This window comes from Geotrypetes seraphini, chromosome 7, assembly GCF_902459505.1.
Source record: "Geotrypetes seraphini chromosome 7, aGeoSer1.1, whole genome shotgun sequence".
NCBI lineage: Eukaryota > Metazoa > Chordata > Amphibia > Gymnophiona > Dermophiidae > Geotrypetes > Geotrypetes seraphini.
Window position 1 is genome coordinate 192,188,455 of NC_047090.1, and position 15,305 is coordinate 192,203,759.

Below are 15,305 nucleotides of genomic sequence, written 5' to 3' on the forward strand. Positions count from 1 at the left end.
TTCCGAAAACGAGATTCACTGCCGTATTTTGTATCAATTGGAGGTATTGTTAACTGCCCTGTTTGACACCCAGATAAACAGTTACAGTAGTCCAATTGAGCAAGCACAGTGGATAGCCCAAGAGGCCAAAAACTTCAAACCATTTTTTAGATATGTTAAAGGGAAAAAACCTGCAAAGGAGACAGTGGGCCCTCTCGACGACCAAGGAAGAAAAGGATACATCAAAGAGGACAAACAGATTGCAGACAGATTAAATTCCTTCTTTGCTTCTGTCTTTACCAAGGAAGACACCACATCGATACCCGAAACAGTGAAAGTATTCAAGGGGGAAATAGAGGAGAGCCTCACCACAGTGAAGGTGGATCTGGACCAGGTATACTATCAGATTGACAAACTAAAAAGTGACAAATCCCCTGGCCCAGACGAAATTCACCCGAGAGTATTAAAAGAACTAAAGGTGGAAATCGGAGAACTACTGCAAACCCTCGCTAACTTGTCAGTTATAACCGGACGGATACCAGAAGACTGGAAGATAGCGAACGTCATCCCAATCTTCAAAAAAGGATCAAGGGGAGAACCGGGAAACTATAGACCTGTGAGTCTCACATCGGTCCCTGGGAAAATGGTTGAGGCTTTGATTAAAGACAGCATAGTACAGCATCTGGATAACCATGACCTGCTGAGAGGTAGTCAGCATGGCTTCAGGAAAGGGAAGTCGTGCTTGACAAACTTACTTCAGTTTTTCGAGGGAGTGAACAAACAAGTCGATAGCGGAGAACTGGTGGACATAATATACTTGGACTTCCAGAAAGCGTTCGACAAAGTACCTCATAAGAGACTTCTCAAAAAACTACAAAGTCATGGAATAGAAGGGGATATACTAAGATGGATAGGAAAATGGCTGGAAAACAGAAGACAGAGAGTGGGCATAAATGGGAAGTACTCAGACTGGAAGAAAGTAATTAGCGGTGTGCCTCAGGGCTCGATTCTTGGGCCTATCTTATTCAATATCTTCGTAAATGACCTGGAAGAAGAAACGACCAGTGTTATCATCAAGTTTGCAGATGACACAAAGCTATGCCAGGCAATCGGGTCACAAAAAGACAGCGAGGAACTCCAGAGAGATTTGAAACAACTTGAGAGATGGGCAGAAAATTGGCAGATGAGTTTTAATGTAGAAAAATGCAAAGTGATGCACCTGGGCAGTAAAAACAAGGAGCATGGGTACAAACTGTTAGGTATAACATTGGGGAAGAGCGATCAAGAAAAAGACCTGGGAGTACTGATAGATAGAACCCTGAAGCCATCGGCTCAATGTGCAGCGGCGGCAAAGAAAGCTAACAGGATGTTAGGCATGATAAAGAAAGGAATCACGAGTAGATCAAGGGAGGTCATAATGCCGCTTTATAGAGCAATGGTCAGACCACACTTGGAATACTGTGTCCAACACTGGTCTCCATACCTGAAGAAGGATATAACACTACTGGAGAGGGTGCAGAGGAGAGCGACGAAGCTAATAAAAGGTATGGAGAACTTGAGCTACAAAGATCGCCTCAGAAAACTGGGACTATTCACCCTTAAGAAGAGAAGACTGAGAGGGTATCTGATAGAGACTTTTAAATTGCTAAAAGGAATTGACATAATGGAGCAAGCTCACTCACCAACAGGGGGAAAGGATGGTGAGCAAGAAACAGCGTTATTCACATTGGCAAATGTAACCCAGTCTCGGACCAGAGGTCATGGCCTGAAGCTGAGAGGGGACACGGCCAAGACAAACGTCAGAAAGTTCTGCTTCACACAGCGAGTGGTGAACGCCTGGAACTCTCTCCCGAAAGAGCTGGTGGAGGAAACCACCGTTCTAGGATTTAAGGGAAAATTGGACGCACATCTTCTTGCAGAAGACATTGAGGGATATGAGTGACATTGTATTCGCCAGGGTGTGCCTGGCTGGGCCTCCGCGTGCGCGGAATGCCGGACTAGATGGACCCCGGGTCTGATCCGGTGCAGGCATTTCTTATGTTCTTATGACTGTGCCAACACTGAAAAATGCTCCGGATGGAACAATGATCTAACCTTTTTCAACATACGCAGGCTAAAAAAGCACTTTTTCACCAAGGAGTTTATCTGTTCGTAAAATGAAAGTGGTGAGTCCAGGATGAAACCCAGAACTCTAGAAGAAAATTCAATGTGTAGTGAAATGCCTTTAACCACAATATTAAGACTCATTTGTTAAATATTAAAAATAAGTATTCTTAAAAAAACTGATGATGTACCTTGACAATTTTTGCACATCAATAAAGGTTGAAAATCATCGCACTACATTCTGGAAATCTTTGCCACTGGATTTTCACCTAGAACTTTCATTGAAAAAAATTAAAAGCATTGCTTAAGACTCCCTATTTTAGTCAGACCTTTCCGTCTACTAGTACCTCAAATTAATGGTAACACACAATAGCTACACTCACAGTTATTCCAATGTGACTTCACCACATATGTCCTTAAGATCTTTTATACAGTCTACATGCCTCTTCTGTCTCCAATAGATTACTTTCCAACCTGTCTACCTTATCATTTTACAATCCTATGAAAGGCCCACCTGAAATCTCTACTCTCACCTTTCCTCTTTCCTTATTTATTCATTTAGGTGGTAAATTGCTTAGGATGTTTGACTACAGCATATAGGAGAAAGCAAATAAAGTTAAATGTTAAACAATTGCGCATTTCTTGAGATCCAAGTCACTCTGGAACACTTTTTAAAATCAGCATTATTCAAAAACATTTTATTTTTAAAAAACTTATAACCTGCTTAAACCTAAGCGATTCACAGAATACATACACAATATTCAAACAGACAATACAACATCTGATAATATACATTCATTTCTTCAATAAAAATAACCAATCTTTCACAAAAAAAGCCTCTACAAATAAAGTTGTCTTCAACAGCTTCTTGAATTTCTGAATATCAGAAAGCAACCTAAGTGGTCCAGTCACATTATTCCATACCAGCACTCCTGCCACTGAGATTACTGAAGCCCTTATTTTCACAGAGTGCACACTTACCAACCCTTCACTGACTAACTGTAACATCCTCTCTGACCTTAAAGATCTAGGCAGCTGAAACACTTTCAGAATCTGAGTCAGATACCAAGGAATCTCATGATGAATCATTTTGAAGATCAGCAAGAGAATTTTGTAAACAATACGATATTTTACTGGTAACCAGTGAAGCTGTTTCAGCAATAGTGTTCCTCCACAAATTAACCATGCTGCTGCATTTTGAATAACCTGGAGGGCCTTACATCTCACAGATGCTATCCTTAGATACAGAACATTACCCTTGAGAGTGGATTTTCTGTCTGTTCTACATAGGGATCTCCAACTGCTCTTTCCTTCAGTTGATTATGATGCATTGCATGACTGTTTATGCATGGATCTAGGTCTTCCTGTCATAGAAAACATAGAAACATGATGGCAGATAAAGGCCAAATGACCCATCTAGTCTGCCCATCCTCAGTAACCATTATCTCTTTCTCTCTAGGAGAGATCCTACGTGCCTATCCCAGGCTCTTTTGAATTCAGACACAGTCTCTGTCTCCACCACCTATTCTGGGAAACTGTTCCATCCATCTACCACCCTTTCTGTAAAAAGGTATTTCCTTAGATTACTCTAGAGCCTATCACCTCTTAACTTCATCCTATGCCCTCTCATTGCAGAGTTTCCTTTCAAATGAAAAAAACTCGACTCATGAGCATTTACATTACGTAGGTATTTAAACGTCTCTATCATATCTCCCCCCTCTCTCGCATTTCCTCCAAAGTATAGAGATTGAGATCTTTAAGTCTTTCCCCATACCATTTTAGTAGCCTTCCTCTGGACCGACTCCATCCTTTTTATATCTTTTTGAAGGTACGGCCTCCAGAATTGTACACAATATTCTAAATGAGGTCTCACCAAAGTCTTATACAGGGGCATCAATACCTCCTTTTTCCTACTAGCCATTCCTCTCCCTATGCCACCTAGCATCCTTCTAGCTTTCGCCATCACCTTTTCAACCTGTTTAGCCACCTTAACCTTTTCCTATCGTGTGTCCCGGCTGATGGGACATTCCAAAAATGTCATTGCTATCGTATGTTCCATACTAATAAAGAACCAGGAACACAAAATATTTGAATTTACAGACTTATGACTTATTTACATTATGTTTACAATAGCCGTAAATGATAATGGTGAATACTACAAAACTTTGCTAAAATAATTACGATTGGAACCAGCGTAACATAAAATGTATTACGATAGGAAAAGGTTAAGATCATCACATGCAATCACACCCAAGTCCTGCTATTCTGTCATGCACATAAGCTCTTCACTCCCTAATCTGTACCGTTCCCTCGGGTTTTTGCAGCCCAAATGCATGACCTTGCATTTCTTAGCATTAAATTTTAGCTGTCAAATTTCAGACCATTCTTCAAGCTTCGCCAGGTCTTTCTTCATGTTATTCACACCATCTGGTGTGTCTATTCTATTGCAGATTTTGGTGTCATCTGCAAAGAGGCAAATCTTACCCAGCAACTCTTCAGCAACATTGTTTATAAAAATGTTAACAAGAACAGGCCCAAGAACAGAACCTTGAGGCACACCACTGATAACATCCCTTTCCTCAGAGCAATTTCCATTGATCACTACCCTTGTCGCCTTCCACTCAACCAGTTATTGACCCAGCCTGTCACTTTGGGACCCATCCCAAGGGCACTCAGTTTATTTATTAGATGTCTGTGTGGAACACTGTCAAAGGCTTTGCTAAAATCTAAACACACCACATCTAGCGCACATCCTCTATCCAATTCTCTGGTCACCCAGTCAAAGAAATTGATCAGATTTGTCTGACAAGACCTACCTCTAGTGTATCCATGTTGCCTCCGGTCCTGTAATCCACAGGATTCCAGAAACTTGACCATTCTCTGTTTTAAAAGTGTTTCCATTAATTTGCTTACCACAGAAGTCAGACTTACCAGCCTGTAATTCCCTACTTCTTCCTTACTTCCATCTTTTAATCTTGTACAATTGATTAAACAAATTCCAGAGATTTCTGTTAGTGTTGAGCTGAGAGAATGCCAATTTAGGGTTCTTCATAGAGCCAACTTCACTCAAGATCAGGTCTACAAAGATGGTTAACTTGCAAATCCAATTTGTACTAAATGCTCCCAAGCACCTAATTCTTTTTTGCATGCCCAAATATTAAACAATTTTAGCGGGCTGCATTAAGATTTATGGAAAAGTTTTTTCAGTGTCCCATTCCACTATCTGTGGCAGGTTTCTTATTGGATAAATATGAAGTTTTTGGGCTATCTGAGGAGGGAGCATCGGTTTCTTCTTTGTAAATCTGGAGTATTTGGAAAGAAGATTATATTGTCTATATGGATGGGTAGCAATGCTCCCTTTTTTATCATGGCGTAACCACTTTCATGCTCTCATGGTTTTGGAACACAAATATGCTAAACTAACTCTTAAATGAAAAAAACCCCAAAACAACAGTTTTCACAAATTTGGGAAGTATATAAGAACATAAGAACATAAGAAGTTGCCTCCGCTGAGTCAGACCATAGGTCCATCCTGCCCAGCGGTCCGCTCCCGCGGCGGCCCATCAGGCCCATCGCCTGAGAAGTGGTCTATACCTATCTATACCCTTCAATCCCTTTTTCTTCAAGGAATCTATCCAAACCTTCTTTGAAACCATTTAATGTTTTGTTGCCTACAACAGCCTCTGGAAGCGCGTTCCATGTATCCACCACCCTCTGAGTGAAAAAGAACTTCCTAGCGTTTGTTCTAAACCTGTCCCCTTTCAATTTCTCCGAGTGCCCCCTTGTACTTGTGGTGCCCCTTAATTTGAAAAATCTGTCCCTGTCTACTTTTTCTATGCCCTTCAGGATCTTGAAGGTTTCTATCATGTCTCCTCTAAGTCTCCGCTTTTCTAGTGAGAAAAGTCCCAACTGCTTCAATCTGTCGGTATTTGGGAGATTTTCCATTCCCTTTATCAGTTTAGTTGCTCTTCTCTGTACTCCCTCAAGTATTGCCATGTCCTTCTTGAGGTACGGCGACCAGTACTGGACACAGTACTCCAGATGAGGCCGCACCATTGCACGATACAGCGGCATGATAACTTCCTTCGTCCTGGTCGTAATACCCTTCTTAATGATACCCAACATTCTGTTTGCTTTCTTTGAGGCTGTGGCGCACTGCGCCGATGCCTTCAGTGTTGCGTCTACCATCACTCCCAGGTCTCTCTCCAGGTTACTGACCCCTAGCGGTGTTCCCCCCATTCTGTACGTGAACATCGGGTTCTTTTTCCCCACGTGCATGACCTTGCATTTCCCTATGTTAAAGCTCATTTGCCACTTTTCGGCCCACTTTTCCAGCTGCGTTAGATCCTTTTGGAGATCTTCGCAGTCTTCCCTGTTTTGAGCCCTGCTGTATAGTTTGGTGTCATCTGCAAATTTAATGACCTCACACTTGGTTCCCGCCTCTAGGTCGTTTATGTAAATATTGAACAGGAGCGGTCCTAGCACCGACCCCTGCGGAACTCCGCTCGTGACCCCTTTCCAGCCTGAGTAATGGCCCTTTACTCCAACCCTCTGCTTCCTGTTTGCCAGCCAGTTTCTGATCCATCGGTGGACCTCCCCTTGCACCCCGTGGTTCCATATTTTCTTAAGCAGTCTCTCGTGTGGTACCTTGTCGAAGGCTTTTTGGAAGTCAAGGTAAATGATGTCTATAGATTCCCCTTTATCCACCTGGTTGTTCACCCCCTCAAAGAAGTACAATAAGTTGGTGAGGCATGACCTGCCCTTGCAGAAGCCATGTTGACTCGGTTTTAGTTGCCCATTTTTTTCGGTGTGTTCACAGATGCTGTCTTTAATTAGTGCCTCCATCATCTTTCCCGGGACTGAGGTCAGGCTCACCGGCCTGTAGTTTCCTGGGTCGCCCCTTGAGCCCTTCTTGAAGATGGGCGTTACATTTGCTATTTTCCAATCCTCCGGGATCTCTCCAGTTTTTAAGGATAGTCTGTATATCTGTCGAAGTGGCTCCGCTATTTCGTTTTTTAGTTCCTTGAGTACCCTTGGGTGAATGCCGTCCGGACCTGGCGATTTGTCGCTCTTTAGTCTGTCTATCTGCCTGAGTACATCTTCTTGGCTTACCTCTAAATTGACCAGTTTATCATCTTGGTTTCCTATTGCGATCTCCTCGGGTTCCGGAATGTTGGTTGTATTCTCCACCGTGAAGACTGACGTGAAGAACTCATTTAACCTGTCAGCTATCTCTTTCTCTTCTTTTACTACTCCCTTTCTATCTCCATCATCCAATGGTCCCACTTCTTCTCTTGCCGGTTGCTTCCCCTTGATGTATCTGAATAACGACTTGAAGTTTGTTGCTTCCTCTGCCAGTCTCTCTTCGTATTCTCTTTTTGCTTTTCTAACCACTCGGTGACACTCCTTCTGGTGTTCTTTGTGCACTTTTTGGTTCTCCTCTGTTTGGTCTTTTTTCCATTTTCTGAACGATGCTTTCTTGTCGCTTATCGCCTTCTTCACTGCATTTGTTATCCACACTGGGTTTTTTGTTCTATTTTTTTTGCACCCTTTCCTGATCTTGGGGATGCACAGGTTTTGCGCTTCGTGCACAGTCCCCTTGAGTAAGGTCCAGGCTTTTTCTACGGATTCCATCTTCTCTATGTTGCCTTTGAGTTTCTTTCCCACCATTTCCCTCATGGCTTCATAATTTCCTTTTTTGAAGTTGAGTGCCGTCGTTGTGGTTCTTTTCCCTTTTGATGATCCAATTTCTAGCCTGCACTGGATCGTGTTGTGATCACTGTTACCTAGCGGGGCTAATACTGTCACCTCCTTTGCTGGCCCCCATAGTCCGTTGAAGATTAGGTCAAGAGTGGCGTCACCCCGTGTTGGTTCCATAACCAGTTGCTCCATGAAACAGTCCCTCGTGACCTCTATGAAATTGGTCTCTCTTGCGCAGTTTGAGTGCACAATACTCCAGTCTATCCCAGGATAGTTGAAGTCCCCCATCACCACCACATTTCCGCTTCTGCATACCTGCCTTAGTTCCGCCTCCAGGTCCTGGTCGATTTCTTCAGGTTGTCCAGGTGGGCGGTAGTACAGACCCAATTTAATGTCTGCCCCAGTTCCTCCCTGTAGCTTAACCCATAGTGATTCCAAGCCATCCGCCCGTACTGTTGTTTCCATCCTGGTTGAGGGTATGGAGTCTTTTATGTACAGCGCTATTCCTCCACCCTTTTTATGTGCCCTGTCTCTCCTGTATAGTTTGTACCCTGGTATGGCCACATCCCATTGATTTTCCTCAGTCCACCACGTTTCTGTAACTCCAATTATGTCTAGGTCCTTTTTGCTGGCAGTGATTTCTAGTTCTCCCATTTTGGCCCTCAGGCTCCTAGCATTTGTGTACAGGCAGTTTAAAACCCAGTTTTTTGCCCTCTCTTTTTGTTTTCCTCGTGTTTTGGTACTCCTGCAGTCCTCCTCATGGTTTGCTAGCCCCCGAGCTTCATCCTCCTCCTGCTGCTGTGTGTCTGTGACGTCCTCAGCCTGTATCCCCTGCACCTCTTGTTCTCTTAATTCCCACTCAGTTCTGGGCTCTATTTCACAAAGTCTTTGCCCCTCTGGCTCCTGTTGTTCTATGTTGGTGCCGCTTACGAGTTCCATTTGTGCCCTCGGTCCCTGCAATGCGTCCTTAGGTCCTTTTTCAAAACATACACACTCAGTCCCAAGTCCTCCTTTACTATGTCCCAGGTCAGTATCCTTGTCAGGTACTGATGTCCGATGTGTCGAGGTCAGATCGACTATCGGCTTTCCCCTTCTCTTCAGTTTAAAGCCAAGTCTATGACGTTCTGGACGTTGCGTGCCAGCATCCTCGTCCCAGCTGTGCTAAGGTGCAGTCCATCTCTTCTGTAGAGCTTGTTCTTCCCCAAGAAAGTAGTCCAGTTCCTAACAAAGTGGAAACCCTCCTCATCGCACCATCTCCTCAGCCAAGCGTTAATTGCTTGTAGTTCGCTCTGTCTCCTTGTGTCCGCTCTCGGTACTGGCAGGATCTCTGAGAAGGCTATCCTCCTTGCCCTGAGTCTCAGTTTCCTCCCCAGGATCCTGAACTGGTCAGTTAGTGTAGTCCTGTTGAAGCTTCTCCTGTCGTTAGTTCCGATGTGGATCACTACTGCTGTGTCCTCCGTCTCGGCTCCCTCCAGGATCCTCTCGATATTGTTGATGATGTCCTTTGTTCTTGCCCCTGGGAGACATGTTACCAGTCTGTCCTCTCTCCCTCCGGCTATGTGACTGTCTACGCCTCTCAGGATTGAGTCTCCAACCACGATAGCTGATCTCCCCTTCTTCAATTGTCTCTCTGGTGTCAGATCTGTGTCATATGTGCATTCCATTTGTCCGTCCTCTGGGTTCAGCTGTGTCTCCGCCCCTGGTCTCAGGTCTGTGTCATCTGCGCAGTCCACTAGTCCACTCTACTGGCTCTGATGGGTCTCCTCCTCCTCTGTCTGCCCAGGTCCTCCGCAAGTTCCTATTCCCATGGTGTCTGGTGGTTCCTGTCGTCCAACTGTCGGTTCTCTCCTGGTGTGTTGGTGTTCTCGTGCCTCCACCATCCTGCAGGCCTCCTCAATGAACTCCTCGAGTTCCCTAACTTGTTCCGCGATGTGGCTCTCTCTGGTGGTGTCTTCAGTTTCCCAGCGCTATCTCCTAGCGCTTGTAGTGTTATCCTTAATTAATTGTAAGATGATTTCTTATCCTTGATGATTTTAACATTCATGCTGAAGTCACCTCAGACTCCTACACCTCAAAGTTTCTTACTCTAATGTCCTCGTTCAATCTTCAACTGTGCTCCAGTAAACCCCCCATACACTCCCCCCAGAATGGCCACTGCCTTTATCTTGTCATTTTGTCTGACTGCTCAGTTATCAACTTCTCCACTAGAGAATGACATGGGAACAAATTTTTCCCCATCCCCGCAGAAACTCATTTTCCCATCTCATCCCCATTCCTGCAAACTCTGTCCTCATCAGCACAAACCTCAAACACTTTAAAATCATAAGTGTTCGAGGTTTGTGCAGTTAAGGCAGTTAAGACAGAGCTTACAGGAAAGGGGTTGGGACAGGGACAAAACTCATGGGACGGGACGACTCAGGGCAACTGGTCTCCAGAGGAGGCATCCTGGTCGATCAATGTTCTGGAGACCAAAGTCATTTGGTTGTAGTTACTAGCATTCCAGACGTTGCTGATGGGCAAGTCGGTTTGGGTTTTCTTGGACAATGCCACGGCGGTGGCTTACATCAATCGTCAGGGGGGAACCAAGAATCGTCAGATGGCGTAGGAGGTTCCTCTGCTCATGGCTTGGGCAGAGATTAATCTTCTGGACATCTTGGTTTCCCACATTGGATGGTGAGCTATTACCCATCAGCTTCTGTGCCGGTCTGGAGGAACATTAAAGAAGAGGTAGATTTTTATTGCTTTTCTAAAGCTCAAAAGACCATCAAGGGATCTGATGTAAGGAGGCAGCTGATTCCAATACTTTGGTAAGAAGTGAGAGGTATGACCTTCGTCTGGCACTTTCTAGTTGAAGCTCCAACCAGGGAATATCTGAAGACACGTTTCCTCCTGGGAGCGGAGGGGTCTGTTTGGGACTTAGGGCAGGAGTTTGGCTGATATGTAGCTGGGCGCCATGTTATATAAGTATTTGAACAAAATCCTGAGTGGTGTAGAACGGGTACAAGTGGATTGATTTTTTTTTATTCCATCAAAAATTACAAAGACTAGAAGGACACTCGATGAAGTTACAGGGAAATACTTTTAAAACCAATAGGAGGAAATATTTTTTCACTCAAGAGAATAGTTAAGCTCTGGAACGCATTGCCAGAGGTTGTGGTAAAAGGGGATAGTGTAGCTGGTTTTAAGAAACGTTTGGACAATTTCCTGGAGGAAAAGTCCATAATCTGGATCATTAGCATGGAATGTTGCTACTCTTTGGAATTTTGTAAGGTACTGGTGACCTGGATTGGTCACTGTGAGGATGGTCTACTGGGCATGATGGACCATTGGTCTAACCAAGTAAGACTATTCATATGTTCTTATGTTCTCTTACTCCAAGTTTAAGAAAGGTCTTAAGACTTTACCAAAGCGTGGCAAGTATTGGACGAAGATTAGCCTGCATTATTTTCTTTCCCTCTCTGCCTCTGCCCTTTAAATACTGAGGCCATGTGATTGTTCATGTATTTCCCCAGTTACCTTATTATTAGTTCTTATGGAATTGTAAACCACTTTTGTTGCCATTTGTGAAAGGCAGCCTAGCCCACAAAATGAAGCTGAAAGTTGCACAAGATTTCCTCCATTTAAATCCTACTTACCGACTTCGGTACCCTCTACCAGCCCTTCAAGAAAACAAGAGAAACATTTGTTAGTGGACCAGCCAATAAAAAGATGCAGCTTACATTATAACAGATTTATACATGGACATTTATTAGGACAGAGACAGTGATTATAATGGCAAATAAAACATAGGTATTTTTCAGGATAGTAGGATCTCATTCGTGGAACATCAGCAATGTCATCAGACAGAGCCCAGGTTGGGAGAACACCAGATGTAGTGTAGAATTTCAATAAGACTTTTAATACAATGTTGCAAAGGCAATTAACAAAATAAATGGCCTTATATGAGCCCTAAGTGATTAGAAACTGGATGAAAGGTAGGTGTAACATAGTAAATGATGGCAGATAAAGTTACCTGAATGGTGCATCATCTGCCCAATGGGTATATGTATTATAAATTTATGATTACATTAAATTGGCTTTCTTCTTTGATATTTCTGGGCTATAGACCGTAGAAGTCTGCTTGGTACTGTCCTTAGATTCCAACTACCACAGTTGCTGTTGAACTTCACTCCAGCCTATCTAAACCATCTCAAATTACTGGAGTTCCTGTCAAAGCCCTCCTCAGCACATCCCAAACCAAAGAGCCCTACACAGGACACAGACCATGCAAGTCTGCCCAGTTCCAGCTTTAGCTCTTCACTTTATACCCTTCATTTTCTGATTAGAGATCCTCTATGTTCATCACATTTTGCTCTCCACCAACTCTCTCAGGAACGTATTCCAAGCATCCACTACCCTCTCTGAGAAAAATAATTTATTATCATTACTCTTAGGTCTACCACCTGGCAGCTTCAAGTTATGCCCTCTAGTTTTACCATTTTCCTTTCTCTAGAAAATATTTGATTATGTATTAATACCTTTAAGTATTTAAACGCCTGTATTTCATCTCCTCATCCCTCCTGTACTCTAAAGTATACATATTCAGATTTTCCAGTCTCTTCTTGTATGTCTTTTGGCTGAAACCCCCTAACATTTTTGACGCCTTTCTCTAAAACATTTCCAGTCTTCTTATATCTTTAGAACACAATACTCCAAGTGATGCTTGTACTTGTACAGGAGCATAAACACCTCCTTTCTTCTAATGGTTATGCCTCTGTATAAAGCCCAACATCCTTTTGGCCAACAAGATCTCCAGGATCATAGACAGCGCAGGGGGAGAGGACACTGCTGTTCTTATCCACATGGGAACCAACAATGTGAGCGGACGGAAGTATGACAGGGAAGAGATGAAGGGCCAGCTCTGCTCACTCGGAAGAAAACTGAAGATCAGGGAGGTGAAGGTGGCTTTCTCTGAGATCCTCCCAGTACCAAGAGCGAATAGAAAAAGACAAGGGGAATTGCAAGCGATCAACGCCTGGATGAGACAATGGTGCGAAAAGGAAGGCTTTGACTTCGTGCGCAACTGGACGGTGTTCTGGGGGAAAAAGCAAGTACTACAGAAAGGATGGACTACACCTCAACAAGGAAGGAGCAAGAGTATTGGCAGGCAACATGAAGAGGGCCATCGAGAAGGCTTTAAAGTAAAGGACAGGGGAAAGCTGACAGTCGACCACCAGTCGATGGCCCGGGTGACAGAATGCCCCGAAGAAGGAACTCAGACACAGGAGGGGACGACCACAAAGCAAATAAGGGAGACAACGCAGGAGCAGAAAAGGATACTGTGAAAGAAACAGTAGAGACTGCTAAGCTTAGAAAGTCCAAGCAAGACACGATGAACTGGAAATCATTGGCATAACAGAAACATGGTGGAATGATGAAAACAAATGGGACACAGTACTACAGGGATACAAATTATACAGAAGAGATAGAGTAGGGAAGAAAGGTGGAGGTATTGCCCTATATGTTCAGGAAGGAGTAGAATATGTTAAAGAGGCTACGACAGAAAGGAAAGAGAAGCTGGAGTCCCTCTGGATCAAGATTCCTAGACACAATGGTGCAGACACAAAAATTGGCCTTTACTATCGACCCCCAGGAAAGACAGAGGAAACAGACTCAGAAATGATAGAGGAAATTAAACAAGAATGTAAGACAGGTAATGTAATCATGGGAGACTTCAATTTCCTGGTGATAGGCTGGAACCTAGGAACCTCGAACTGCGGCAAGGAGGCCAAGTTCCTGGAAGCGCTAGGGGATTGCTTCCTGGAACAAATGGTGGGAGAGCCGATGAGAGGAAACGCCACCTTGGACTTGGTCTTAAATGGCATTACGGGACCGACAAAAGAAGTAGAACAGAATGCAGAGGGTGGGCATAAATGGGAAGTTCTCAGACTGGGAGAAAGTGACTAGAGGTGTGCCCCAGGGCTCGGTACTTGGGCCCATCTTATTTAATATTTTCATCAATGACCTGGAAAAAGAACGTCCATTGAGATCATCAAGTTTGCAGATGACACAGAAGGATAGTGAGGAACTCCAAAGCGACTTGTGTCAGTTAGAGAAATGGGCAGAGAAATGGCAGATGAAGTTTAATGTGGAAAAGTGCAAAGGAATGCATCTGGGCAGAAAGAACAAGGAGCACGAGTATAGAATGTCAGGTACAACTCTGGGTAAGAGCAAACAAGAAAAGGACCTGGGTGTACTAATAGATAGGACCCTGAAACCGTCGGCACAATGCTTGGCAGCAGCAAAGAAAGCAAATAGAATGTTAGGCATGATAAAGAAAGGAATCACGAGTAGATCGGAGAAAGTTATAATGCCGCTTTATAGAGCAATGGTCAGACCACACTTTGAATACTGTGTCCAACATTGGTCTCCCTACCTATAGAAGGATATAAAACTGCTGGAGAGGGTGCAGAGGCGAGCAACGAAGCTAGTAAAAGGTATGGAGAACTTGGATTACGAAGAACGACTTAGGAAACTGGGACTGTTCTCCCTTGAGAAAAGGAGACTGCGAGGGGATATGATCGAGACCTTCAAAATACTGAAAGGAATCGACAAAATAGAGCAGAAAAAAAAGTTATTTACGATGTCCAATGTGACACAGACAAGAGGACATGGACTGAAGCTGAGGGAGGACAAGTCCAGGACAAATATCAGGAAGTTCTGCTTCACGCAGTGAGTGGTGGACACCTGGAATGCTCTTCCAGAGGAGGTTATTGTGGAATCCACCATTCTAGGATTTAAAAGCAAACTAGATGCACATCTCCTTAAGAGAGGCATAGAGGGATATGGGTGACTAAAATTACGCCAGGTGTACACCTGGCTGAGCCTCCGAGTGTGTGGATCGCTGGACTTGATGGATCGAAGGTCTGATCCAGAGATGGCAGCTCTTATGTTCTTATATACAGCCACTGCCTCGTTGCACTGTTTCTTTGACTTCAGATACTCGGACATTATCACCCCAAGGTCCCTCTCTCCATCCATGCATATAAGCCTCTCACACCCCAATACATATAATTCCGTCAGATTTCTTCTCCCCAAATGCATTTTTTTTTGCATTGAATTTTAGTTGCCAGACAGACCATTCTTCTAACTTTTGCAGATCCTTTTTCATATTTTACATTCCCTCCAGGGTGTCCACTCTGTTACAAATCTTGGTATCATGAACTCCAAAACTTGCAAGTAATCCTAGGCCTATGGATTTCGCACAGCAAGGTATCACCAAATCTGACTCTGCAATTTTTGTGCCCTTATCTCTGGCAGAAGGACACAACCCTTTGATGTGTCAGACACCCAGGTAATCTATTACTTCTGGTGGCCTTAGAATTGCTTCATAAAGGGTTGGACTGTTTTTGCATACTTAAAGGAACTCATTTCCAAACTCATTTCCAAGCAAAGTTATTAGTAATGAAAAGAGTTTCTGAAGTGGCTAAGAGGCCCTAAATACTGGTGAGACAACCCCAGAAAGGGAGGGAGAGTCCCCCGAG

The 15,305-nt window shown here is 43.8% G+C and overlaps 1 protein-coding gene across 4 annotated transcripts in view; it reads right to left on the reverse strand.

Moving 5' to 3' along the window:
- TTLL5 (tubulin tyrosine ligase like 5) overlaps positions 1–15,305 on the reverse strand; it is a 602,590-nt gene that overhangs the window by 268,859 nt on the left and 318,426 nt on the right. For all 4 annotated transcript variants that reach the window (XM_033951293.1, XM_033951292.1, XM_033951290.1 and 1 more), the window contains one exon: positions 11,418–11,441. In XM_033951293.1, the coding sequence (XP_033807184.1) occupies positions 11,418–11,441 (24 nt within the window). The remainder of the gene's footprint in view (positions 1–11,417; positions 11,442–15,305) is intronic.